Raw genomic sequence first — 26,111 nt, forward strand, 5'->3', positions numbered from 1 at the left:
CATAATATCACATATACATGTACCTGTACCTGTACCTGTACCTATACCTATACCTATACATATATATGATGGTCATCCCCATCTTCAAAAAGGGAGACCCCAGCCTAGTTGAAAATTACAGACCAATCTCCTTATGCTGCGTCACCTGTAAAGTCATGGAATCAATTATTAACAATCCATTATCCTCCACTTAGAGACAAACAACCTATTCTCTAATAAACAATTTGGTTTCAGAAAAAAACTATCCTGTAACCTGCAACTCTTACAGTGCAGAAACATATGGACTACACAACTCTATCAGGGCAAAACAATAGACGCAATCTACCTAGACTTCTGTAAAGCCTTCGATTCAGTGGTACACGACAAACTACTCCTAAAAATAAAATCTTATGGTATCTCTGGACACCTGCATAACTGGATAGAAGCATTCCTGTCAAACAGACAACAAATGGTCAAAATTGGGAGCATCCTATCACATTCTGTACCTGTCAACAGTGGTGTCCCCAAAGGCAGTGTTCTAGGACCAACTCTCTTCATACTCTACATAAATGACCTCTGTGATCATATTAAGAGCAACTGTGTTCTCTTTGCTGATGATGTAAAACTATTCAACACCACAGACAATACTGCTACCCTTCAAAAAGACCTTGACTATGTCTCAGAATGGTCAAACAAATGACAACTTCAAATCTCAAAAAAAAAAAAAAAATACCCTGTCTTATATTTTGGCAAAAAAAATATCAGAAAATATAATACAAGCTGAATAGTCAAGGCCTTGTTGAGGATCCAAACTCTGTCAAGGACCTTGGAGTACTCATCTCTAATGATCTAAGTGCTAGAGTCACTGTAACTACATAGCCAAAAAGGCATTAAGAGTTGTCAACCTAATCCTATGTAGCTTTTTCTCTGGTAATATCACACTACTAACTGGAGCATACAAAACATTTGCTAGAGCAATACATGAATACACCTCATCAATCTGGAACCCGCATTACGTATCTGATATTAACACAGTTGAGAAAGTCAAGAAATATTCACAAGAAGAGTTCTCCACTCCTCTACTCATTGCAGAATACCTTATGCCACCAGACTTGAAATTCTAAATCTAAAAAACCAAGAACTACACCGCCTTCGGTCCAATTTAAGTATAATATATAAAATTATACACTGCAATGTCCTACCTGTCAATGAATACTTCAGCTTCAACCACAGCAATACAAGAGCACACAATAGATACAAACTCAAAGTAAACTGCACCAAACTTGATTGCAGGAAATACGACTTCAGCAACAGAGTGGTCAATGTCTGGAATACTCTACCTGCCTCTGTGGTTTCTTCCCCAAACCCCAAAAACTTTAACCTTAGACTGTCTACTATTGACCTCAACCTTTCCTAAGGTGTCTGTAGGGGGCATGCATAAGTGCACCAACGTGCCTACCATCCCTGTACTATTGTTTCTTTTTTATTTTTCTTAGATGTATCCATTTCATGTATTCATAACTATGTTTATACATATACTTGTTATCTTAAAATCGCTTGACAAATAAAATTAAAATAAATAAATAAATAAATAATACACACACACACACACACACACACACACACACACATATACATACATAGATACAAATATATACATAGATACAAATATCTATATATATTGCCTCGTGGGCTCTAGGTCAGGAATTGCAATGGCAAGCAAAAGTAACCCCAGAGGGCAATCCAAGCCATCATCTCAATCACAAAGTAAATCAAAACATCCTATGGAGACCTCTAAGGCTACAGAAAGGATGCCAAGAGACGCTAGATAAGCATATTAAAAAATGCATGAGGGAGGCTGAACAGAAATTTCAGTCCTCTTCTCCAGCCAGGCTGGTCCCAGTTCCAGACACCTTGCCACTACCCCTGGATCTCTCAATGACATCCAGAAGGGCCTCAGATGGACTGGTTCAACCCAGGCCTTCAGCATCACTACCTGCCAAAGAGGCCCCAGAGGCAATTTTTACCCCAACAGCTGCAGGACTACACCAGGATGACCTCCTTCCAGAGGATATCCCTGACAAAATGAAGGCCTGGATGGAGATGGTGATTAGATGGGGCATCACAGCTGGGGTACAACAGATGATGAAGGCATTAACGATCCAGTCACTATGCAGAACGGACCTTCATTACCAGCAGGTACTTCCTTCAGAAGAGTATTATATAATTGAAAATACACATTCACACAATGTACAGGATAAGGGTGAACTAAAGGACAAGATGGAACTGTTGTGCCTCCGAGGTTTGAACCAGGTCAGTCAGCAGATGTAGGCTCGAGTGATGAAGAAGATCTGGCATTGAGATTCGAGCCTGCATTGCTGAGTGACGTTGAGAGGAGTCTGGGGGAGGAGGAGGAGTTGAATCTGAGAGATGAGCCTAATTTATTAGAAGTTTCAGAGGCGTCTTCCTCTTCTGGAACTCCCTCCCTGATTGCACCTCAGGTGTTAACTGTTAATCAGGAAAGTGTGCCAGAGGCTTCAAGTGATGATGAAACTGCTGGATGCTGGCTTGATGCTAGGACTAGGAGAAGATTGAGACGTCAATCTCAATTAGAAAAGAGACGTCCAGCCAAGGATTAATTAAAGAGACTGACGCGCCCCTTCAGGGGATATATAAGGAGTGTGGTAATGCCTCTCCCCTGCTTGAAGCAAAGTGCTTTTTGGATTCGGAAGAATATGTTTGAAGCGGCCGTCGTGATTTATGGACAATTCAGACTTGCCAGATAGATTCCAGGAAGACTGCCAAGGACTGTGAAAACAGAGCAGTAACTCTTTTGGGTCTGGTTTTGTTTTGCTTGAATATTTGAACTTTGGATTCTCACCTGTGGATACAGGTGAGACAGAACATGGAACATGTTGAGGAAGGATCTATTCACAACAGTGACCAAAACCTGTCAGAGGCAGATCCCCTGAAAAGGAGCATGTCAGACAATGAAGGCATTAAGCCAGACCAACCAACCTTTATGGGTCTGTTCCACCATCAACTTTTCAGATCTCTGTTGTTCAAGGCAAAATCTACTTCCCACCTTGATATTCCATCCCCCTTGGCTCAACAATCTGTACTGCAAGGGGAGTCAGATGATATGATCTTCTCCCAACCAATAATGGAAGAGGAAGTCAAACCTGTTCTGCAGATGTTCTCGGACCTCGTCCAGAAATAATGGGCCTCTTCAGTGGCATATCCCCCTCCTACAGGATATGATAGACATTTTTTAAAATTTGGCTTCTGATTTCTCTAAATTTCTCAAGGCTTTTATTCGCTACTTTTTCTAGTCCCAAAGAGTTTGGGGGAATGGAGGGCAATTTTAGATTTAAAACAACATAATCGTTCCCTAGTTTATAGGAGGTTTAAAATGAGTACACTGCAGCCCATACTTCTGAGCACAAGAAAGGGCGACTTTTTAACCTCCATTGATTTAATGGAAGCCTATCTCCACATTCCAATTAGACCCTCACATAGAAAATTTCTTAGATTTTGTTATAATAATCAGCATTTTGAATACATTGCCCTGCCCTTCGGGCTCATCTGCCCCAAGGATCTTTACAAAAGTTCTGGCAGCTCTGGCCATCCATCTCAGGGGAACCCGTGTTAGACTGCAGTGTTACTTAGATGACATCTTGTTATCATCATCTTCATATGAACAGGCCAAATTAGACACCCAGATCACCTCCAACAGCATGGGTTCTCTATTAACTGGGCAAAGAGTCATCAATATCCATCAACTAGCTTGACTCATTTGGGCATGATTATTAATACAGTTGAGGGAAAAGTTTTCTTATCCCCAGAAAGGCATGACAGTATTAGGAAGCTGGCTCAAGAAATTGGAACCCTTAAGCATGTTCCAACAGCAACTTTATCTATCTTATTGGGGGAAATGATATCTTGTATTTCTATCAACCCTTGGACCCGGTTCCATGTCAGAACCCTCCAATGGTACCTACTACCGTACCAACGGACAGGAAGAGGCAGCTCTAGGGCCCATGTCATAGTGCCACCAAAAGTTCTGCTATCTCTGTACTGGTGGACCGTTCTGACCATCAACAAGGGTTGCCCCTTCAAAGAACCCCACAGATTTACCATCACTACGGATGCCAGCCTATTTGGATGGGGAGCTCACTTCCAGTCTCTCACGGCTCAGTGGTGTTGGTCGGCAACAGAATGAGCACTCAACATAAACTGGCTGGAACTCAGAGCGGTTCACCTGGCACTTCGGAATTTCCTTCCTCATATTCAGGAACAGAACATCCTTCTACTTACCGACAACATAATGACAAAAGCCCGCATAAACAGGCAGGGGGATACTCACTCAAGACAACTAATGAGAGAAGCAGAGAGACTGTGCCTTTGGGCAGAAAAGAACTTGGTCTCCCTAAGAGCAGAACACATCTCTGGCTTGGCAAACACCCAAGCAGACTGTTGAGCAGGGCCACAGTCGATCAATCAGAGTGGCGCCTGCACCCGGCTTTGTTTCAGAAGCAGTACAGAAATTTGGGCAACCGGTCATAGATCTGTTTGCTTCTCCTCTGAACTCACAGCTTCCGAGGTTCATCTAGAGGTACCCAGCCCAAGGAATGGAGAACATCAACGCTCTTCGTTGTCGGTGGCCCCCAGGACTTTTGTATGCCTTTCCCCCTCTCCCAGTGTTTCCCAGGGTGATCCAAAAACTGTTGAATGAAAAAGCAGAAAGGCTGTTGGTGGCACCATACTGGCCCAGGAGGTCATGGTTCGCGGACCTCAGGGATCTGTCAACACAAGATCCTTGGAGGATTCCCACTCAAAGGGTCTCACTCAGCCAGGGTCCAATTCTGCACCCGGACCCTCAGTGGCTCCACCTAACTGTATGGAGGTTGAGCAGAGACATCTGAGGAGTGAGAATCTCTCATACAGAGTGATCGAAACGATTCAAGTGGCCCGACACCCCTCAACAAATCTCATATACAATGCCACATGGCACATTTTTAATAAATGGTGTGTAAAATCCAACATTGATCCCTTCTCTCCATCAGTGGCACAGCTATTGGACTTCCTTCAAGGGGGCCTTAACAAGGGCCTCTCACTGAACACCTTGAGATGACAGGTAGCAGCCCTGGCTTCAGTAGTCACCTGGAAGGGTCTAAGATCTATATCACATCACCCACGCATACAAAGTTTTCTTCATGGCGCAACAAATTTATGTCCTCCTGTAGTGCATTGCTATCTGACATGGGACCTTAACAAGGTACTCCTTTCGACCCACTGAAAACCACGAGTCTCCACTTTCTCACCTACAAGGTGGTTTTCTTGGTGGTGATAACATCAACACGTCATATATCTGAGATACCAGCCTTATCAGTTCGACAAGACCTCTGCATTTTTCATTCTGACACAGTGATTCTTTGTCCAGACCCGACATTCATTCCAAAAATTAATTCGGCTTTTCACAGGGCACAAGAATTAGTCCTTCTGAACTTTTGTCCGAGTCCGTCTCAGGGGTTAGAACATCAATGGCATCGACTAGTTGTTAGGAGAGCTCTCCATTCGTACATACACTGTATGACTGCCTTTAGAAAGACTGAGGTGCTCTTCATTTCCTTTCAGCCAACCACTCAGGGTCATAAGGTATCACCTTCAACTATAGGCAGGTTGTTGAAAGCCACAATAGCTAAGGCATATGAGACTCAATTATTACCAGTGCCCAGAGACATAACAGTGCATTCCACTAGGAGCGCCGCAACTTCAGCAGTCTCAGTCACACAAGAGCCAACAACAGAAATATGTCCTGCGGCAACATGGGCTTCACCATCACCTTTCATTAAACACTACAAAATTGATGTATTTGCCTATGCTGAGGCTCCCTTTGGTAGGAGAGTCCATAGGGACCATGAGGGGACTCCAAGACAGACAGAGACCCTTCCATAGGACAAGCCAAGCTTTGGTATGTCCCACTGCTGGATTTTGGAGCAGCTCATTGGAGAAAGGGTGTTAGTACTTATCTGATATGCCTGTTCTCTGTGAGCTGCAACGAGCATCCAGAACCACCCAATTTCCATCTGGTGGGTTCCTGGTCTGGCCAATGACTACAAAAAAAAGAGGGCAAGCTTTCTCTCTCTTTGTCTTCACAAAAACTGGGGACGCTAAAGAGGAGTACGTGGAGGAGGAGGAGCATCCTATCAATCAAGCCCAGCCTATCCAATCTAAGTCTAAGCACCTCCCACTGCTGGATGCTCGTTGCAGCTCAGAGAGAATGGGCATGTCAGGTAAGTACCAACGCCCTTTCTTTCCTTGCAGAATACAGAATAATGGATTTAAATTGCAGAAAGCCAGATTCAGCTGAATATTATGAGTAAAAAAAATATGTCATAAGACCAAAATCTTTGGCTATATTCCATTTTAGTTTTCCTTAAAATTACCTTGAATCATTTGACCACATTCATAGCATCTAAAGCAGCGGTGCCAAACTCGCATCACATTGTCATCACATGACATATTGTGACTTTTTCTCCTTTGCTAAAATGGAGGTGGGCATGGTCAGCATGTGACGCATCCAGCCCATGGGCCACGAGTTTGGCACCCCTGATCTAAAGAGTTTGTCTTTTTCCTGCTATGAAAAACCCATTGAGGGAGAAAATGAAATAGCTGCCTTTTAATTGATAGTTCTAGGAATTGTTTCTGGTAGTATCTCAATGCCAGCATGATCAGTGTAATGGGACTAGATGCATGATGTATAAAAACAAGACAGATATCTTTAAAAGGTTAAAGAAAGCTCTAGACCTTAAATCATATTTATGCAGAAATCTTATTTGAAATGACCTCCTGATTAATTTATCACCCCAGAAGTGCACCTTCATCACACATTATTTCATTTTCTCTGCCAATTATCTAAATATCTTCCCAATAGAACCAGCAAATTTATTTATAAATGGCAAAACAATACCTGGAGTGTGTTAAATTAAAATCTGTTGTCTTCACTCAGAAATATTATACGCTTCATTGCAATTGATCGAGAGAGAGAGAGAGAGAGAGAGAGAGACAGACAGACAGACATAAACAGACAGATAGGCAGACAGACTTATTTCCATGTATGAAGGAAGGTGGATATAGGAGGAAAACAATCAGATATATAACTTTTCACTAGCAACTTGACATGTTGTCATCAAAGAAAATATGTTACTCCTGATCACACAATTTTGATTTGTAGATTGAGTAACTCAGTCCTGATCTGGAGAACCTCCTTGGGTTTTTTTTGTAGGTTCTGCCTTTCATTTTATGATGGTCATTATCCCAGCTTTTCTGTATCATTGCTATTTAGTCAGGTTGCCATGTTGAAGTTCTCTTCCTGCGTTATATTTCCACTTGGGATCTGGATCCAAGGCACTGCTATCGTATTACTTGGTTCACCTCCTGGAGCCCATGTTATGATTGTGCCCGGCATGTGGCTGACTTCTTGTGTGCATATCCTAACCTGACACTGCGCATTTTTGCTGCCCGTTTGTACTTCTGTGAGGAGCGCAATGCAGAGCCTGAAGGGTTGAGACGTCTACACCGTGCAGGAGCTCAGATTGCCATCATGACCTTCAAAGGTAAGGTATTGCAAAATGATGGGATCTAGAATAATAAATGTGATTGCAAAATATAGCCAACACAGTAAAGCAGATATGTCCAACACACAGTCCATGGGCCACATTATATTACCTATACATTAACTAAATTATATATATTTTATAAAAGGCCCAGGATGATTCCTCTTCAGTTAATGCTGCCCTGGCAAGCTGAAAAGATTGGACCACTTATGCTGTCAAGGAATAATTGGCATTATGGCATCTGTGATAATTTCTTACAAAATCCATGGAACTGTAAAAAAAAAAAAACTAAAATAATTGAAAATTGTAGAATTGAAAATTGACTTTTTGTAAAATTTTGGTCTGTTTGACTGCAATCTTATGAAATTTCAAAAGGAAGGCCAAAATTTCAAGAGGTTTCAGAAGCAAAACTACAATGATACTACAAGATTTTAGGAATACTGTACATTGTCAACAATTTTTATATTTATTTATTTTTCCTTTTTTGTATGATATTCATATCACTATTTAAACTTACATGATGTTTCCAAAATGCTTCTGTGATAGATAGAAAAACACCCCAAACCTCACTAGGAAAAAAAAAGTCTAGTGCTAGTGCTAGGAGATTCAATTCTCAAGGGAACATAACCTGCCATCTGTAGATCAGACAGTCTATCCAAAGATGTTGTCTCCCTGGAGCAAAAATCAAAGAAGTGGCTGAGAACCTTATCAAAATAATAAAACCCACAGACTACTACCCCTTTCTATTACTACATGTAGGGACGAATGACACAAAAAAAGGACTTGAAATCAATATTAATTTTTTTATTGAAAATAAACATTAAAAATATTGAACTTTCTTTGACATACACTTCAGTCTTTACATTTTACATTATAAATATCATAAGGAAACACAAACATTTATATACATATACATACACACACACACACATATATATATATATATACTTTATACCTTTATAGATCTTATTCTTATATCTCATTTCTATTTCGCTTTAAATTCTAATTTCAATTTTATGAACTTCCTTTCATGTCCCTCCATATGAAGAATTTGTTCCATATTTTATAATATTCTAATTTATTCTGATCTTTCAATTCTAGTGTTAAACTATACAGTTCCCATTCCAGGAAGTCTAATCCTCCTCTTTTCTTTGCATCTTGAAAATGTTTCAATTTAATCCTTGGTCTCTTACCCTGTCACAAAAATTTTGTTCAAATCTTTGGGGGAAAAAATCCAATTTAATCGGTATATTTTGAAACAAAATAAGACTTTTGGTAGTATATTCATTTTAACTGTTGATATTCTGCCTATTAGTGACAGTTGTAAATTATTCCAGTTTTCTAGATCTTTTTTGATTTGTTTCAGTAGAGTCTCATAATTATCTTCTTTGATCGTTGAACAGTGTGCCAAAATGGTAATTCTTATTTTTTGGACGATTTGGATATCTAATTTCTTGGCCAAATTTTCTTTTTGTTTATTGGTCATATTCTTAGTATAATTTTCATTTTGAATTATTATGAGCAGCTATGCAAGAAAGTCAGGGACTTGGGTGCACAAATAGTTTTTTAATCTGTACTGCCAATGAAACGACAACATCTGCTAAGAGAACTAAGGATTCTGGAAGTGAATCACTGGCTTTGTTTTGCCAATAATACCCTTGGATTCCTGGACTATGGTCTGTACTATCTCCATGATGGACTTTTGTCAAGGGATGGGCTGCACCTCACAAAGATTGGGAAGAATGTTTTCAAAAAACAACTGACTCAACTTATCAGGAGGGCTTTAAACTAAAATTGAGGGGGGATGGCTGACCAATCTTTAGGATCTCCAGGACCTAATTCCAAGCAAAAACTCCTAGAAAGCAAGTCAAATAATGAAGTAAAGAGGGATAGGAAGGAAGACAAACACAAACACCAAATAAGAGACACAGGAAGCATACCCAGTGTCAGACATAAAGATCTCAAGTGCCTATATACAAATACACAAAGTCTGGGGAACAAACAGGGTGAACTCAAACTACTAATACATGAAAGTAGATATGATATAGATGGAATAACAGAAACTTGATGGGATGAAACCCATGACTACAACATACTGCTAGAAGGATACAAACTGTTCAAAAAAACCAGAACCCATAAAAGAGGAGGTGGAGTTGCACTGTATGTAAATGACCACTATATTGCTACAGAAATGCATGAAACCAAAGTTAAAAACCTTCTAGAATGCATATAGGTCAATATTTATTTATTTTATTTTATTTATTTGTCAATTGTTTACGAGATAAGTAAAAGTGTATACATAATTATGAATACATGAAATGAGTACATATAAGAAAAATAAAAGAAAAATAAAAGAAACAATAGGACATTTTATATGAAATATAAAATATTTCATATAAAATAGATATATAAATTTATTTATTTATTTATTTATTTGATTTGTCAATTGCTTACAAGATACAAGTATAAGAATAAACATAGTTTTGAATACATGACATAGATACTTATAAGAAAAATAAAAAGAAACAATAGGACAGGGACAGTAGACACGATTGGTGAGCTTATGCATGCCCCCTACAGGCCTCTTAGGAAGGGGATGAGGTCAATAGTAGACAGTCTAAGGTTAAAGTTTTTGGGGTTTGAGGAAGAAACCAGAGTCAGGTAGAATATTCCGAACATTGACCACTCTGTTGCTGAAGTCCTATTTTCTGCAATCAAGTTTGGTGTGGTTAAACCTGAGTTTGTATCTATTGTGTGCTCTTGTGTTGCTATGGTTGAAGCTGAAGTATTCATTTGCAGGTAGGACATTGCAATGTATGATTTTATATATTATATTTAGATCAGACTGAAGGCGGCGTAGTTCTAGGTTTTCTAGGTCTAGAGTTTCAAGTCTAGTGGCATAAGGTATTCTGCAATGAGTAGAGGAGCAGAGAACTCTTCTTGTGAAATATTTCTTGACTTTCTCAATTGTGTTAATATCAGATACATGATATGGGTTCCAGACTGATGAGCTGTATTCAAGTATAGGTCTACCAAATGTTTTGTATTCTCTAGTTAGTAGTGTGATATTACCAGAGAAGAAGTTACGTAGGATTAGGTTAACAACTCTTAATGCCTTTTTGGCTATGTAGTTACAGTGGGCTCTAGCACTTAGATCATTAGAGATGAGTATTCCAAGGTCCTTCACAGAGTTTGGATCCTCAGCAAGGTCTTGACTATTTAGCTTGTATTTTATTCTCTGATTTTTTTTGCCAATATGTAAGACAGAGCATTTATTTGTTGAGATTTGAAGCTGCCATTTGTTTGACCATTCTGAGACATAGTCAAGGTCTTTTTGAAGGGTAGCAGTATTGTCTGTGGTGTTGAATAGCTTTACATCATCAGCGAAGAGAATGCAGTTGCTCTTAATATGATCACAGAGGTCATTTATGTAGAGTATGAAGAGAGTTGGTCCTAGAACACTGCCTTTGGGGACACCACTGTTGACAGGTACAGAATTTGATAGGGCGCTCCCAATTTTGACCTTTTGTTGTCTGTTTGACAGGAATGCTTCTATCCAGTTATGTAAGTGTCCAGAGATACCATAAGATTTTATTTTTAGGAGTAGCTTGTTGTGTACCACTGAATCAAAGGCTTTACAGAAGTCTATGTAGATTGCGTCTATTGCTTTGCTCTGATCAAGTTGTGTAGTCCATATGTTTTTGCAGTGTAAGAGTTGCAGATCACAGGATAGTTTTTTTTTCTGAAACCAAATTGTTTATTAGAGAATAGGTTGTTTGTCTCTAAGTGGAGGATAATGGATTGGTTAATAATTGATTCCATGACTTTACAGGTGACGCAGCATAAGGAGATTGGTCTGTAATTTTCAACTAGGCTGGGGTCTCCCTTTTTGAAGATTGGGATGACCATGGCTTGTGACCATAGTTTTGGCAAGGAGCTGGTCCTGAAAGATTTTTCAAAGATTATGCTTAGAGGTTCGGCTATGGCAGTGGATAGCTTTTTTAAGAAGTAGGCACATATTCCGTCCGATCCAATAGATAGGGATGGTTTTAGATTGTGCAGTGCTTTTTCAACAATGTCATTTGTAAAATTGATATGTATTAGATCATAGTAGTTGTCTGTGGTTTGCTTTGATGGTGTCGGCGTTGCAGTCTTTGCCATTAGGTCCTTTCAGGGGTGGGATGGACCTTGAGTCTTTTAGTTTGTTGTTTACAAAACTGTAGAAAGCACGGGTGGAATTTGTGCATAGAAGGTTTTCCTCTTGTTTCATGTGATAATTAGTGCACTCAGGTGTTTTTTTTGAAAACAATTTTATTGTTTTTTTTAAAAACAAACAAAACATAAAAACATCAGCTCTCTTCCATACATTTATACAAGCAGTGTGTCGGTTGGCTCATCAGTTTTGTGCATTCATTTCGTAGTCTCAATTACAGTTACATTACATAATAACTCATATTATCAATCCAAACTTATATATCCTCATATCACTATTAAAAAATCATTTGACTATGATTTTATTCATTCATACTTTATGAGATAACTATAATTTAGGTAGTTTATTCTATAACAAATCATATAATCATACCAAATCTATCCTAAAAACCCTTTATAGATATGATGTCAAATAACAAAAGAAAAAGAAAAAACAAAGATATTCCTTATTATCTAACATTCTAAATATTCTATTATTGTATTTTATCATCCAACCATTGATAGAAAAGGTCCTCTTGCTCTCTAATTTCAAATGTGAATCTACTCATCTCAGCACATTCCAATATTTTCTTAATAATTTCTTCCTGCAATGGTATTTTCTCATTTTTCCAATTTTTAGCAAATACAATCCTAGCTGCTGTTAATACATTTACAATCAGATATTTCAAGTCTTTACTGTATGTATCTGGTAAGATTCCCAATAAAAAAAACTCCGGTTTCAAATCTATGTGTTTCTTTCTCATTTTTTCCAACCACATGCGGATTTTAGTCCAATATTTTCTAGCATCCTCACAAGTCTACCACATATGGTAGTATGAGCCAGGTATATGATGACATTTCCAGCATTTTTCAGATTTATTCTTGAACATTCTTGCTGTCCTTGTCAGGGGAAAGTGCCACCTGTAAAACATCTTATACAGATTTTCTTTATAAGCTGTTGACATTGTCATTTTATAATTTTGCAACCATAGTTTTTGCCATTTCTCTAAATCAATCCCATATCCAAAATTCCTCCCCCAAGCAACCATAGTTTCTTTAACTTGTTCTTCCTCTAGCTTAATTCCCAGTAAATAACCATATAGTTTTTTAATCACCTTTTCATCAGTACCTGTCAAAATCTTATCTAAATCAGTCTGTTTATCGTAAAATCCCTCTGTTTTAGAATCTTCATCATACCTTGAGTGTATTTGCACATATGAAAACCAATTCATCTTTATACCTTGTTCCTCTAGATTTTGTATCGATTTAAGTTCACCCTTTTCATCCAATAATTCCCCATATCTAACTGTTTGTTCCTTCTTATAGATTATAGGATAGGAAAATGCTTCAATAGTCGATAACCAAACTGGAATTTTCAAATAACATTGTCTTTTTATCTTCTCCCAGTTCAACTGCTGTTGGGTTGGCACGCTTTTTTATGGTATAAGGGAACTAAAACACAGTGTTACTTTAGAAGACATTATATACGGGAGTTCACCTTCTTTCTTACCACTTGATTGATTGCTATCAGGTTTATGCTTGGGATTAGGTCTTGAAAATTGTTCTCCCTCAATTAATTTAATTTAATTTAATTTAGATTAAATTCTGCTGATTATTAGACATAGAAAGGTAATGTCAGGATTCTGGCAAACACACCCAAAGGAATAAAAACTTCAAGGCAAGCATTTTCCTCAAAGTATAGATTTATTAGGCATGTCATATTGGCACATCTGGGGAAAACCTAACTCTGGAGGACTCTGGAGTTTTCCCCACCCAAATCAAGCCCATCCTCTTCGGTCACATAGCCATCACATGGTCCAACCAGGTCACAGTCACCATCTTGGCTGGCTTCGGTCCACACCTCTCCAACACCTGGTAAAACATCCTTGGCTCCCATGGGAAAGAATGTTGTTTTGGCTACACATCCCCAATTATCTCCATCTCCCCCCTTCAGTTCTCGCAGCTCGAACTGGCCTGGCTGTGGCAGCCCTGAAGATGCTCCCAAAATGGCTTCAGCATAAAAATGGCTTCAGGGCTTACTGGCTGCCCCACCCCTCAATTGAGGAGGACCCCCTGTAAAAGAAACGCAAGGGAGGTTAATCCATGTCATCTTTAATCTCCCCTTCCCCTGCCCCCTAAGTGATCCCTTTGGCTTATGAGGGTACTTGTCATGAAACTGTTTAATCAACCTGTCAGCTTTCACACCCCAGCTTTTTATCCAAGTTGCTTTAGAAAGTGGGTATTCCTCCCAATGAACTAGATATTGCAGGCAATCCTGATGTATGTGGGAATCTAAAATTTTCATTACTTCATAGTGGGTCTCTCTCTGCACCACAATCAGTTTTGGGGCTGCCTGGTCTACTGGCCTTAGTTAGGAGCCTGCGACTGGTTTGAGCAGATTGCTATGAAACACTGGATGCACTTTCCCTAGAAGTATGGGAGTAAGCTGAACAGCAACAGGATTTATCACTTTCATTATTGGGAATGGCCCTATGAACTTATGCCTGTTTCTTGCTTGGCAACTTTAGTTTTAGTTTTAGATACTTAGTCAACAAGTATACTTTGGAAAGGAGGATGGGGGAGCAGCATTTATTGGCTTGCTGTTTGTACTTTTTTTCCCGCTTCTACTAAGACTTGCTTCATGTTTTCCCACCCTTGCTTTAACTGCTACATCCATTCATTCAGGGACACAGAGGAGGGGGGCTCTCCTGGTAGCTCAGGCCTGGGGACAAACTCCATGCCACTGGTGACTTGGAAAGGTGTCAGACCAGTGCTACTGTGCACCCCGTTGTTGTAGGTTACTTCTGCAAAAGGCAGCAGCTCTGCCTAGTTAGATTACTGGTAGTCTATGTACCACCTAATGTACTGTTCTACCATTGCATTCTTTCATTCCACCGCCCCGTTCATACTCAGATGAAAAGCCAAACTGAGCTCCTGGGTGGCTTCTATCACCTGTAAGAATTCCCTCCAAAACTTAGCTATGAACTGGACCCTCCATTTGAATTAATCCTGTGGGGCATCCATTGTAGCCTATATATCTGTTTTATAAACATCTTGGTTACTTTTCTGGCTGAGGGCAACCGGAACAGGCTGTGAAATGGGCTTGTTTTGAAAATGGGTCAATCATGGTCCTAATTACCATGTTCCTGCTGCTCTCTGGGAGCTAAACTATGAAGTCCATGGTGATTTCTTCCCAGGGATGACTCGGGTAAGCCACTTGTTGGAGGAAACCTGGGAGTCTTCCAAGTCTCTTCTTCATAGCAACACAGGTGGCACAGCTCTTCACATAGTCCTCCACATCTGCTTTCATCCTCGGCCACCAGAACTGCCACCTAGTCAGATGCAGGGTCTTAAGTAACCAAAGTGCTCTGCCAATTTGGAGTCGTGGCTGACTGTAGGACGGAGTCTTAAGCTGGCAGGGACATACAACTTCATCCCTTTCCAGGCTAGTCCATCCTTAAAGGTCAGTGTGTCCTTGTTGTCATTTAGCCATGGATCTGCATGGAGCACTGCCTTCAAGGCTCCCACCATCAGGTCTCCTCCAGCATCATCACAGCGCTTTGCTTTGGAGGCTGCCAGCATGCAGGCCTGGGGGATGGGTTCAGGAGCCAGGCACTCTGATGCTTGATGGCCACATCTTGAAGCACTTAATGGTTGCTGCCAATGCTGGCTTTAGCTCATCTGGCTGCCTAGTAGTGGTCCAGCAACCCAGGGTCCGCTTGGTTTTTTTCTCCAGTGTGGTTTTTCAGTGCAGGCGGATTTTGAGATCCATGGCCAACACCATTCTGTACCACTCCTGTATGTGCTTGGGAACCCCTCTGAAGCCACAGGCTTGCCACAGGTTCTGATCCAGGGCTTCCTTGAAATGGTAGACCAGGAGTTGCTCAGGCCAGTTTCTCAGGTTCCCCACCACTCTCTGGAATTCCCACATGAATTGGGGCAGCCCTTTTGCTTGAGGTCCTTAATCTCAGCCTCTGCCTCTTGCCCCTGGGTTGTGTCTTCAAAGTGGGTTCTTGGCATCTGCAGGAACTCATCAGATCATCGAGTTCAGGAGCTCCCTCATTGTGTAACTGGGGCCACCCTCTCGGCTTCCTTTTCTTCATCCATTGTCGGAGATGTCAGAGATGATCTCCTGGTCAGACTGGTACTGGGCCCCATATTGATCAAGGTGGGACCAGATCGGGTTCAAGAAATATGCCAGCTTCTCTGGGCTACCATTGAAAGTAGCTCTGAAGCATAGGGGGCAGCTTTGGAGTTGGTTAGGGCACTGGAGCTGGCATCCATTGGCACTGGATCCACCCCTAGCCAGGGCAGTATGTCCAGCCAGGAGGGATTTGATCTGTGGGGAGCAGCCTGAGAGGCAGTAGATGGCTGCCTGGCCTCAGAAGACCAACAGGATCCTGCCACAGCCCCGGACTGGAGTGGCCTAGGGGCCCTGGTGGCTGGCTGATAGTGGTCATGGTTTGAGCTGTCAACCTGGTAGATCAGGCCTGGCGAGGGAGGCTCCAGTGTGGTCTGCTCTGCTCTGAGTGGAATGAGGAAACTCGACTCTAACCAGTCATGCTCCCTTGGAGGGGAAAGGTGAAGGTCAGTTGGGCCGAGACCAAGCTGGGAAGGCCACTGGTGAGCAGTTGTCCCATGCTGCCAGTGTTCAATTGGTCAAACTTCTCTGGCAACCCAGCCAAGGATTGGGTCCTTGAAGCCACCTGGAGTTCCCACTCTCTGGATTCACTGAGGCCTTGCTGTCAGGTTTCCAAGTGATGAAATTCATTTAAAAAGAAAAGAGCAAAGTCCATCTTCCAAAACAATTTCTTTTTTTTAGGAAAACATCAAATTGGCAAAGTCTGTTGTAATTCCAGATCTGACACAACCCGGAATTACACCACATAATATTGGAAGTTAGAAACAGCCCCCAAACGTCACATTCTCCAATAAAGTAAATCAACGTTGCCTGGTGTCATCAATCTCCACCTCAAGGCCTCAGCAGGGACAGCTCATGTTTCCATGAGAAGAAGAACCACCTTGCCTAAACAACTCTATCTCCACTCCTTCCCCCTTAGGAATGTTGCAAGCCCGAAACCCTTCCTCTCATAATCAGCGAAGAGAAAGAAAGAAAAGGAATATATAATAAGGCTAAATAAAATGGCTATGCATAGATCAAATTTGGCCTTGACTCTCACTGTCCTCCACTCTAGGACTGTGGTGCGTTCAGCTCAAGCCAAGGCTATGTGAGGCTCCTGGAAGACTGGCTGGCCAGCCAAGTCATCCTCAGCCCAGTATAGCTCCTGGGGCACCTGCTATTTCATCAGCTCTTGGAGCACTTGGAGTCCAGGGCTGCTCCTTGGTGGATGAAACTCTTGAGCCAATGGCCAGAGCCCCTGTCCTTGGGTTGTGCACCCAGATGGTGTTCGACTTCCACTGTGGCCACTGCCAATTCAGCCTCCATGGATAAACTGAGGCTCCCAGAGCTGTCCCTGCATGCTCCACTGGTTCCTATGACTATGCTGACTTCTCTTCCACATTCTTCTCCACCTTCTCTGAGTCTTCCCATTGCCTGGTCACCTGGGTAAGTGGTTTGGGCTCAGGACCCTGGACAGTGGCCCCGTGATTACGGGGAGTTTCTTTAGTTGGATTTTCTATTTGGAGAGTCAGGTTAATGTCAGGGCTCTGGCAAACACACCCAAAGGAATCAAAACTCCAAGGCAGGCATCTTCCACAAAATATAGATTTATTAGGTATGTCATATTGGCACATCTGGGGGAAACCTGACTCTGGAGGACTCAGAATTTTCCCTACCCAAATCAAATCCCAAAGTTCTTCCCCTGTCACAAGTCCTTCTCATGGTCCAACCAGCTCATAGCCACCATCTTGGCTGGTTTTGGTCCATGCCTCTCCAACACCTGTTAGAATATCCTTGGCTCCCACAGGAAAGAATGTTGTTTTGGCTACACATCCCAATTATCTCCATCTCCCCACTTTCGTTCTCACAGCTCAACTGGCCTGGCTGTGGCAGACCTGAAGATACTCCCAAAATGGCTTCAGCATAAAAATGGCTTTAGGGCTGACAGGTAATATCATACAATGAAATTTAGGGAATATCTGTGTTATGACCTTGAAGCAAAATAAACTAATTATACCTGGTATGATTATACGTTCAGATGAATATAAAGGCTGTACAAATCCTTCAAAAGATTAGCATGGGGAGACAGGTGGGAACAATTTCCAAAAGAGCCAAGTGAGCCAGTGAAGACAGTGTTGCTTTATTTCAAAAGAGTTGTTTTATACATGCTCCCGTAAATTCTCAAAGCAACTCTTTCAAAAGATTTGCACAGCCTTAGGAAATATCATCAACTGAATTTGAATGTTTCATGACTCTTTCTTATCAGACTATTTTTACTGTTGGAACACCTTTGTGGAAAACCGCAAAAAACCCTTCAAAGCCTGGGTAGGACTTCATGAAAATTCTGTACGTCTTACCAGACAACTCCGGCGTATCCTTTTGGTGAGCATTTACTTCTCCCACAGAGCTTCCTTCTTCTTTGCTGCTCTTCACTCACTTGTCATTTCCCACTTCTCCTCAGTGTAAGCAGAATCACTGCCCTCTATTTGCTCTTCTCTTCTCATGCCTTAATTTTTCATTCATTCCCTTCGCTCCACTTCCCAGCTTTTTCTACATTTTCTTGATGTTTTCTTTATTACTGTCCTTCTTTGTTATCTTTTCTCATATTCTCACAATTGCTTTTGGATCACTTATTTCTCCTGATTCACAGCCTCTTTATGAAATTGATGACCTGCGAGATGCTTTCCAAATCCTTGGATTTTAAATTCCTGCTTGGGGAGAAATGAAGATGAACAGATCCCAACACGTTTTGTGATGTCTTCAACATCAACTTTTTCTCCCAGTTCTTTCCTTCCTACCATAAGTATCAAATTCTGAAAAAAGCATATTTTTTAAAAAAAAGGCAAGGTCTTTTGAATGATCTTCTTTTGCATACTAGGACTGGGCTTGTTGTACTTTGTCCTCCATGGGAAGAAGTAAAACTAATCAAACTGTCCAAGGCATGTGGCCACATTTATTATTACTATCACAAAGGTCAGCCAGATAAATGGACAATTTAGGAAGATAGCCATTTGTACTACACAATAGGATTTAATTAAATCTCCTAGAATTAATGATAGATGTGGAGGTCAAATATTAAACTTTCAAAATTGCCAAGGTATTTAGCATCCAAAAAACCCTCTGAGTTTACATAGAAGAAAAGATTTTGTGTTTATTTTCACGGTCATAGTCATGTGCACTGAAGATGGTGTTCGATTTCGTTGTACGAGGTGCACTGACAATAAACTAAACTAAACTCTTACAATATTGGACAACACAATATCAACAGTAGAGACCTTCTATCAGACCTTGCCCAGTCTCTCTCAGGAAAGTAATACTCATGACTCCATTTTAATTGAAACAGAGGAACTTTTATTAAAAGAAATAGATTGCAATAAGGTCAGGAGAAATCTGGTGTTCCTGGACAAAATACAAAGCTATTCTTTTCATTTCCCATTCTCTCTCCCCTTGACCAGTGACCTGGCCAGCCAATGCTGGAAAGATGTTTTGAGAAACTCTGAGGTGTCAAACTGGTAACATTCCATTCTCAGGGTGAACGGCTTTGAAGATCCTGGTACAAGCCAGCTTAGCAGTGATCTAGTCTTTGAAGTTATAGCAATAAATCCCCATCCTCCCTTTCCCTACCTACTTTTATGGCAGAACACCAGCAAGGCACTAAGCTGGTGATGATGGACCCTGACACCTTCAAGTTTCCAGGTCCTATAATATCTCAGGACTTAAAATGGACAGCTAACATCAAAACATCATCAAAAAAGCACAACAAAGAATGTTCTTCCTGCACCAATTCAGAAAGCTCAGACTGCCCAAGGAGCTGCTGATACAGTTCTACAAAGGAATTACTGAGTCTGTCATTTGTACCTCTGTAACTCTCTGGACTGTAAGGACTGCAGAAAAAATAATTGCACACTATATAGAACAGATAGATAACCCAGGACAAAAATCCTCCACAAAGAATGTAGTTCCATCTTTCTTTTACAACCTGCAGATTCATAAACTTTGCCCTGAATAAATTCTCCCTCCACTGGAAAAAAAAGTTAAATGGTTTGTCTTTTAAGTGTACAATCCATTTTTCAATGGAACATAGTATTATTTCCACTTACTCACTTAACATTTCTTTTGTTTAGTCCTTCCCATTCTTACCATTTTAACGAGCGTGTGTTGGTGATAAAGGGGTAATATTGTTGATAGCAGATTCATTTTTCATTTCTGAACAATGGAATTAGTAATTTTTGATCAGATTATCAAGACAGATATCCTATCTCCCAGCAGTGAAGATCAAAGATGTGACCTGGTGGCTTGCTAAAATATTATCCCTTTCTCCTCTTTTATGTGAGGACAAACGATATGACAATGAACTTGAAAACATTGTTAAAAGACAATAAGCAGCTTGCACGAAAGCTGACTAATTATACAGGAGGAGTATTTATCTGTATTTCTAATAGAAGGCTGTTGGAAGAAATACCCTTCTGGGTTCAGTTCCAACTGGGGAAAAGACACTGGATTCATGGAAGTTGCTTGGAAAGAAGGTTTATTGATGAACAGGATCATATGCCTTGGAGATCCTGCAAAAATGGTGCTGAGATGCTGAGAGTCCCTTGGTTTTATGCCCTCTCTGGGCTTTGAACTGGCTTCCTGTTCCTGTGGCAAGAACTGTATTCTGATTGCTTGTCAGACTCCCATGGGGCCATGCAGGAATAGCTTGGTTGCATCTTGCTGGGTGATGCAATCTTCCCAGGTGCCATGTGATGAGATGAGTAGAGGCCTAATCCTATCATGCCCTGATCCCATCACCCTGGAGCTGAAGTGCAGGGAGCTGCAGGAAGCTGCTTTGTCTTTAAAAACATGTTTCTCCTTTTCTCATCCATGGAAATATAATATTCGGCCTTTTAAAATATTTCCTAGAATATTTCATTCTTCTAGGAGAGGGGTGGGTGCTAACTTCTGCAATATCCCTCCTTTTTGCCAAAATATGTTGGTGGAACACACGTTATTGGCAAAAGATTAAAAATTGATCAGATCAGGGAGACTTAATGGGTGCTTTTAATTTTTCTGGTGCAAAGTTGAAGGCATTGATAGAGGAAACAGAAAAGGATTCCTTCAGTGGCTTCCAAAAGCTTTCAACCATGAAGGTCTAGCAGCCAGGGGAAATGTTCTGGAAAGAAATTTACAGTATCCAATTTTCTATGCCAATTATTTTCAGATGTTTGATGCACTTTCTGTGAGCTTACAGTCAGGTTTCAAGCAAGCACAAGTCCCAAAGTTCTTCACAGCCATATTTTTCCTTTAAATTCCTACAGGCTACCTATTTCTAGACAAAGAACCTGTCCTAGCTCTTAGTTTCCAGGGTTTGTGAGGCCAAATTGAAGTTAGTCACTGTTCAATCCAGGCTATTTAGTATTTTTAAAATTACACACAATGAGCCCTGGGACACCTACTCATGAGACCACCAGTGCAACATATCCTGCTTTGCTGGGTAACTGGGCAGCATCATTTGTGAGTCACAGTCAGGGCTTGGAGTTCTCTTTTCTGCTATCTCTTCAAGTGAGGGAATTGCCTGAGAGGGATGCCCCCTCCATGGGATTAGCATGGAGATATGACTGCTTGGGCCTTCGTGCCACAGAGCAAAACAAAAAACAAACACACATACACAAACAAACACAAAAAAGGAGCTACGAGAAGCAAAAGGAAGCTAGGAGCAGCTTTGTGTGGAGGTAGGTGAAGGGGATAACCTCTGTCTAATTCTGAATTGTGTGTCTCTGTGTGTGTGCTTATGTATGCAGCTATTTTTACAATACAAACATGCTGGACAATTTTCCCTCCCACCAGACAGAAGTCCAAAGTGTTCAGAACTTGCTGTGGCAACCACTCTCAAATACAATCCTTACATGAGTACATTAAATTGACTACAATATAAATGAGACAAGAAAAAAAATTACAATGAATTTCCACCCTCCCCCCATAATCTTTTCAACTGTCTTCTGCGGATCAAAAAGAGTCTTTTAGTGTTTTACTGGTTCATCTCAGGGTCCTTTCTTTCATGTCTTTGGGTGGCATTAGGCTTGGCCTGGTGGTATGGGTGATCAGTCAGGCTTGGAAAGGTTTGCTCCACTTTGGTTGCTGTGATGACTTTCTGATGGAGGGCTGGATCCAAACCCAATTACTGGTTCCAATGGATGGAATGTCTCTACATGTTGCAGGGATGAAAGACATAAGAACAAGGCCCCCTCCTCCCTTTTGTGGGTAATCCTCCCAGGAAAGGCATTGTTTACAGGATGAGAAATGAGGGGGAGTGGAGTAAATAGCTTGCAGGCAGGGTTTGAGGGAAGAAACCCACCCGTACTGTAGTTATTAAACAAATAAATCAATTTCAACAAAATGGAGACACAACAGATGAGAAAGGAAAAAAACTGGATTTACGTGCTTCAGGAAAAGGATAGACAGATGAAATCATTTAAACACACAGTAGATGCAAGAATGAAACTTCCTGTAAATTAACTTAAAACATTTGCTCATAACCTTGGGTTTTTCTTAAAAGCACAGAGAGGAAAAAAAATTGAACTCAGTTTTCTTCATTATGTTCTGTGGGCCAGACAAAATAGAATGAAGGCTTTTTTCCCCTTTCCCTTCAGTGCTCCCAACTCTTTTCTAATAATTTAAAATTCATATCTTTAGGGATCTGAGACATTTAACAGTTACAATTACCTCAAAGACACACAAAGACTTACACACACATATACACACAAAGACAAGAAAAACAAAACCGAAAAGGAAAACAGAACTCTCAGGTTTATACAATCTGTTCATTCCCACCATAAATCTCAGTTAAATTAGGGAAAGTACAAATCTTAACAAACATATCATGTGGTTGCATGGAAGACAGAGAGGAAGAGAGAGAAATAAACAAACAAAATAAACAAAACAAATAAACCCCCCAACAGTCCTATTTATATATTTCCCTTTTCTTTTAAGTACCTTTATTTAGCCAAATTGGTTTTCCAGCTTCATCCCTGAGCAAAGCCCACTTCTTACACAACCTTTTTTCTTTTTTTCATGCCCACCTGGACAGGCAACTATCTCTTTTAGTCCCAGGCGTCAAGCAAGTCTTTCATTGGGGAACCTACAATGACCCTCAAGCTAGAGCATCCCATGTTTCCCCTCCGGTGCAGGGATTCAACTTGGCTCTGGCGGGTCCTGGCAAACTGAGTCTTCCACTGAGACAACCGCCCTGCCAGCAGTTTTCAGATCAAAAGGGATCCGGAGTACACTGGTTCTCTATCAGAGTACAGACACCTCCTGTTAGGGATTCTCCTGCCTAGCAGTTTTCAAAACAAAAAGGGGTCTCCCTGCAGTGAGTACAGATACCTCTTGTTACTTGCTTTTTCCTCACTCACAGTTTTAGGATTCAGAAGAGTCCTGAAGGACCTCTGCTTGCTTCTAGAGATAAGGGCCCCTTCCTTTCACAGGGCTTTGCTCAATGACTTGCTCGCTGGTTGCCCCAGTTCAACTCTCTCATTCACTTTTCCATTCCATTCCATTTCACACTCTCTCCTTTCCCTAACAGAAGATTTTGTGCTCTGAAAATGCTAAACATAACTTTTTTGAAAATGCAAATAAGCCAGGAAGATGGCTGAAGTATAAATTGAAAACAGAGAAAAGGAAGAAATTGATAAATAGCCTGGTAGATGAGAAAGGAACTTTATACTATCAAAATGAGGATTAAAAAATAATAGTTCAAGATTATTATGAAAAGCTGTATGAGCAAGAAAAAGTTTCAGAAGAGAAAATTAAACATCATTTGGAAAAAGTGGAATTACCAGAAAAAGTAAAAAGTAAAAACTGTGTTAAATGAACGAATATCAATGATGAAATTATCAGAAGCAATCAAGAAATAAAAGAATAATAAAACACCAGGACCAGATGGGCGGCAGGCAGAATTTTACAAATGGTTACAAGATACTTTAGGCCCATCAATGTTGGAAGTCTATAATGAAGTATTGATTGATGAGAAAGTACCAAATTTGTGGATGGAAACAAATATTACTTTGATTTCAAAAGAAGATTCAGATTTAATGCAGATAAAAAACTATAGGGTCATATCTTTACTGAACACTGACTATAAAATATGTGCTTCAATAATGGCAGAGACACTAAAAAGGCTTCTAAATGAACTTATATATTCAGATCAAAATGGCTTTTTGCCTAAGAGGCAGATTAAAAACAATGAGAATAATTTTAAATACAAAAGTAATAAACCATAAACAAATGGTGATGGTAAATAGAGATATGACAGAGAATATAAAAAAGGCAGAAGACAAGGATTTCTACTATGTCCTTTACTATTCATATTGACATTGGAATTGCTAAATAGAAATATTAGACAAGACATCAAAATTAAAGGTATGGAAATAAAAAAGGAACAATATAAATTAAAGGCATTCGCAGATGATTTGGTCTTTATCTTGGAAGACCCACAAGAAAATGGACTCAAATTAATTAGGAAAATAGAAGAATATGGTAAAGTTGCAGGACTGCAAAGAAATAAAGAAAAAACCAAAATAATAGTTTATGGACATACAACAACAAAAAAAGAACTTACGAGGAAAATAGGTATACAGATAGTCAATAATTATTATAAATTGGCGCAACAAATTAAAATGGATTTGGAGAAGTGGAAAAATCTACAACTATCACTGATGGGAAGAGTAGCCACCATAAAAATGAATATCCTGCCAAGATTACTATATTTATTCCAAACAATACCAATAAAACTGGAGAACAATATTTCGAAGAATTAAATAAAACAATATTAAAATATATTTGGCAAGGGAAAAAAGCAAGGATAAACTTGAAAATGTTGCAAGATTCTAAAAATAGAGGTGGTTTTGGGCTACCAGATTGGGAATTGTATTATCAGGCTTCAACACTTACATGGGTGAAAGAATGGATTGGATTGACATGATCTTGAACTAGGTTGGCATGCTTTTTATGGTATGGAAAAACAAAATACATAGCAATTTTCAAAGACACTTTGTTAGGAATGCATTATTCTCACAGAGGAAGCAAGATCCAGTTGAGTTTGGGAAAAGGACCCTCTCTCTCACACACACACAGGCATACACACATTTCCCACATTTTTCTGGGCTATAAAATTAAAATTTAGAAGTACCCACCTTTTTTCCAAGCAGCCTTTGAGCTCAACATTCAAAATCCCTTTAAAACCCATTGTTCCAAATGGCCAAGATCCAGGAAAACTCACCCACACACTCAATGGGTCTGCTGCCAGCAAAGGTCTGCATACCTGGACCAAGTCCGTTTGTCAGGTTAGCTTGGAGTCCTATCTGGGGTCCAAATTATTGGAAGAAATATTCTGGGTTCAGTTCCTGGGCGGGGGGACGGACACTGGATTCATGGAAGTTAGAATAGAATAGAATAGAATAGAATAGAATAGAATAGAATAGAATAGAATAGAATAGAATAGAACAGAACAGAACAGAATTCTTTATTGGCCAAGCATGATTGGAAGTTGTTTGGAAGTTTCTTGGAAAGAAGGTTTATTGATGAACAGGATCACATGCCTTGGAGATCCCGCAAAAAGGGAAGAGATGCTGAGAGTCCCTTAGTTTTATGCCGTCTCTGGGCTTTGAACTGGCTCCTGTTCCTGTGGCAAGAAAAGTATCCTGATTGGTTGTCAGACTCCCATGGGGCCGACTTCTGGCTATACTTCCATCATAATCGGAGTGAGGTCCGCGATCGTCCACAGCTTCACTCCGAGCTCTACTCGTTGGAGGGTCCCAAGCGGGACCAGAACCACCCTGTAGGCGTAGTGAAGAAATACATATCGATTTTACAGAAGACAATGTTGAAAAAGCACTATGCAATCTAAAACCATCTCTATCTATTGGATCAGACGGAATATGTGCCTACTTTTTAAAAACGCTATCTACTGCCATAGCTGAACCTCTAAGCATAATCTTTGAAAAATCTTTCAGGACCAGCTCCTTGCCAAAACTATGGTCACAAGCCATGGTCATCCCAATCTTCAAAAAGAGAGACCCCAGCCTAGTTGAAAATTATAGACCAATCTCTTTATGCTGCATTACCTGTAAAGTCATGGAATCAATTTACTAACCAATACATCATCCTCCACTTAGAGACAAACAACCTACTCTCTAATAAACAATTTGGTTTCAGAAAAAAACTAT

General features: G+C 40.3%; 1 protein-coding gene across 2 annotated transcripts in view; it reads left to right on the forward strand.

The window, feature by feature from the left end:
- AICDA (activation induced cytidine deaminase) overlaps positions 1-19,948 on the forward strand; it is a 58,865-nt gene extending 38,917 nt beyond the window's left edge. For both annotated transcript variants that reach the window (XM_087926057.1, XM_026713248.2), the window contains exons 3-5: positions 7,328-7,598; positions 18,176-18,291; positions 18,560-19,948. In XM_087926057.1, coding sequence (XP_087782183.1) covers positions 7,328-7,598; positions 18,176-18,291; positions 18,560-18,613 — 441 coding nt within the window. In that variant the 3' untranslated portion in view covers positions 18,614-19,948. The remainder of the gene's footprint in view (positions 1-7,327; positions 7,599-18,175; positions 18,292-18,559) is intronic.
- The last annotated feature ends 6,163 nt before the right edge of the window (positions 19,949-26,111 follow it).

This window comes from Pseudonaja textilis, chromosome 2 (genome assembly GCF_049901715.1).
Source record: "Pseudonaja textilis isolate UNSWEBS1 chromosome 2, rPseTex1.2, whole genome shotgun sequence".
Taxonomy (NCBI): Eukaryota; Metazoa; Chordata; class Lepidosauria; order Squamata; family Elapidae; genus Pseudonaja; species Pseudonaja textilis.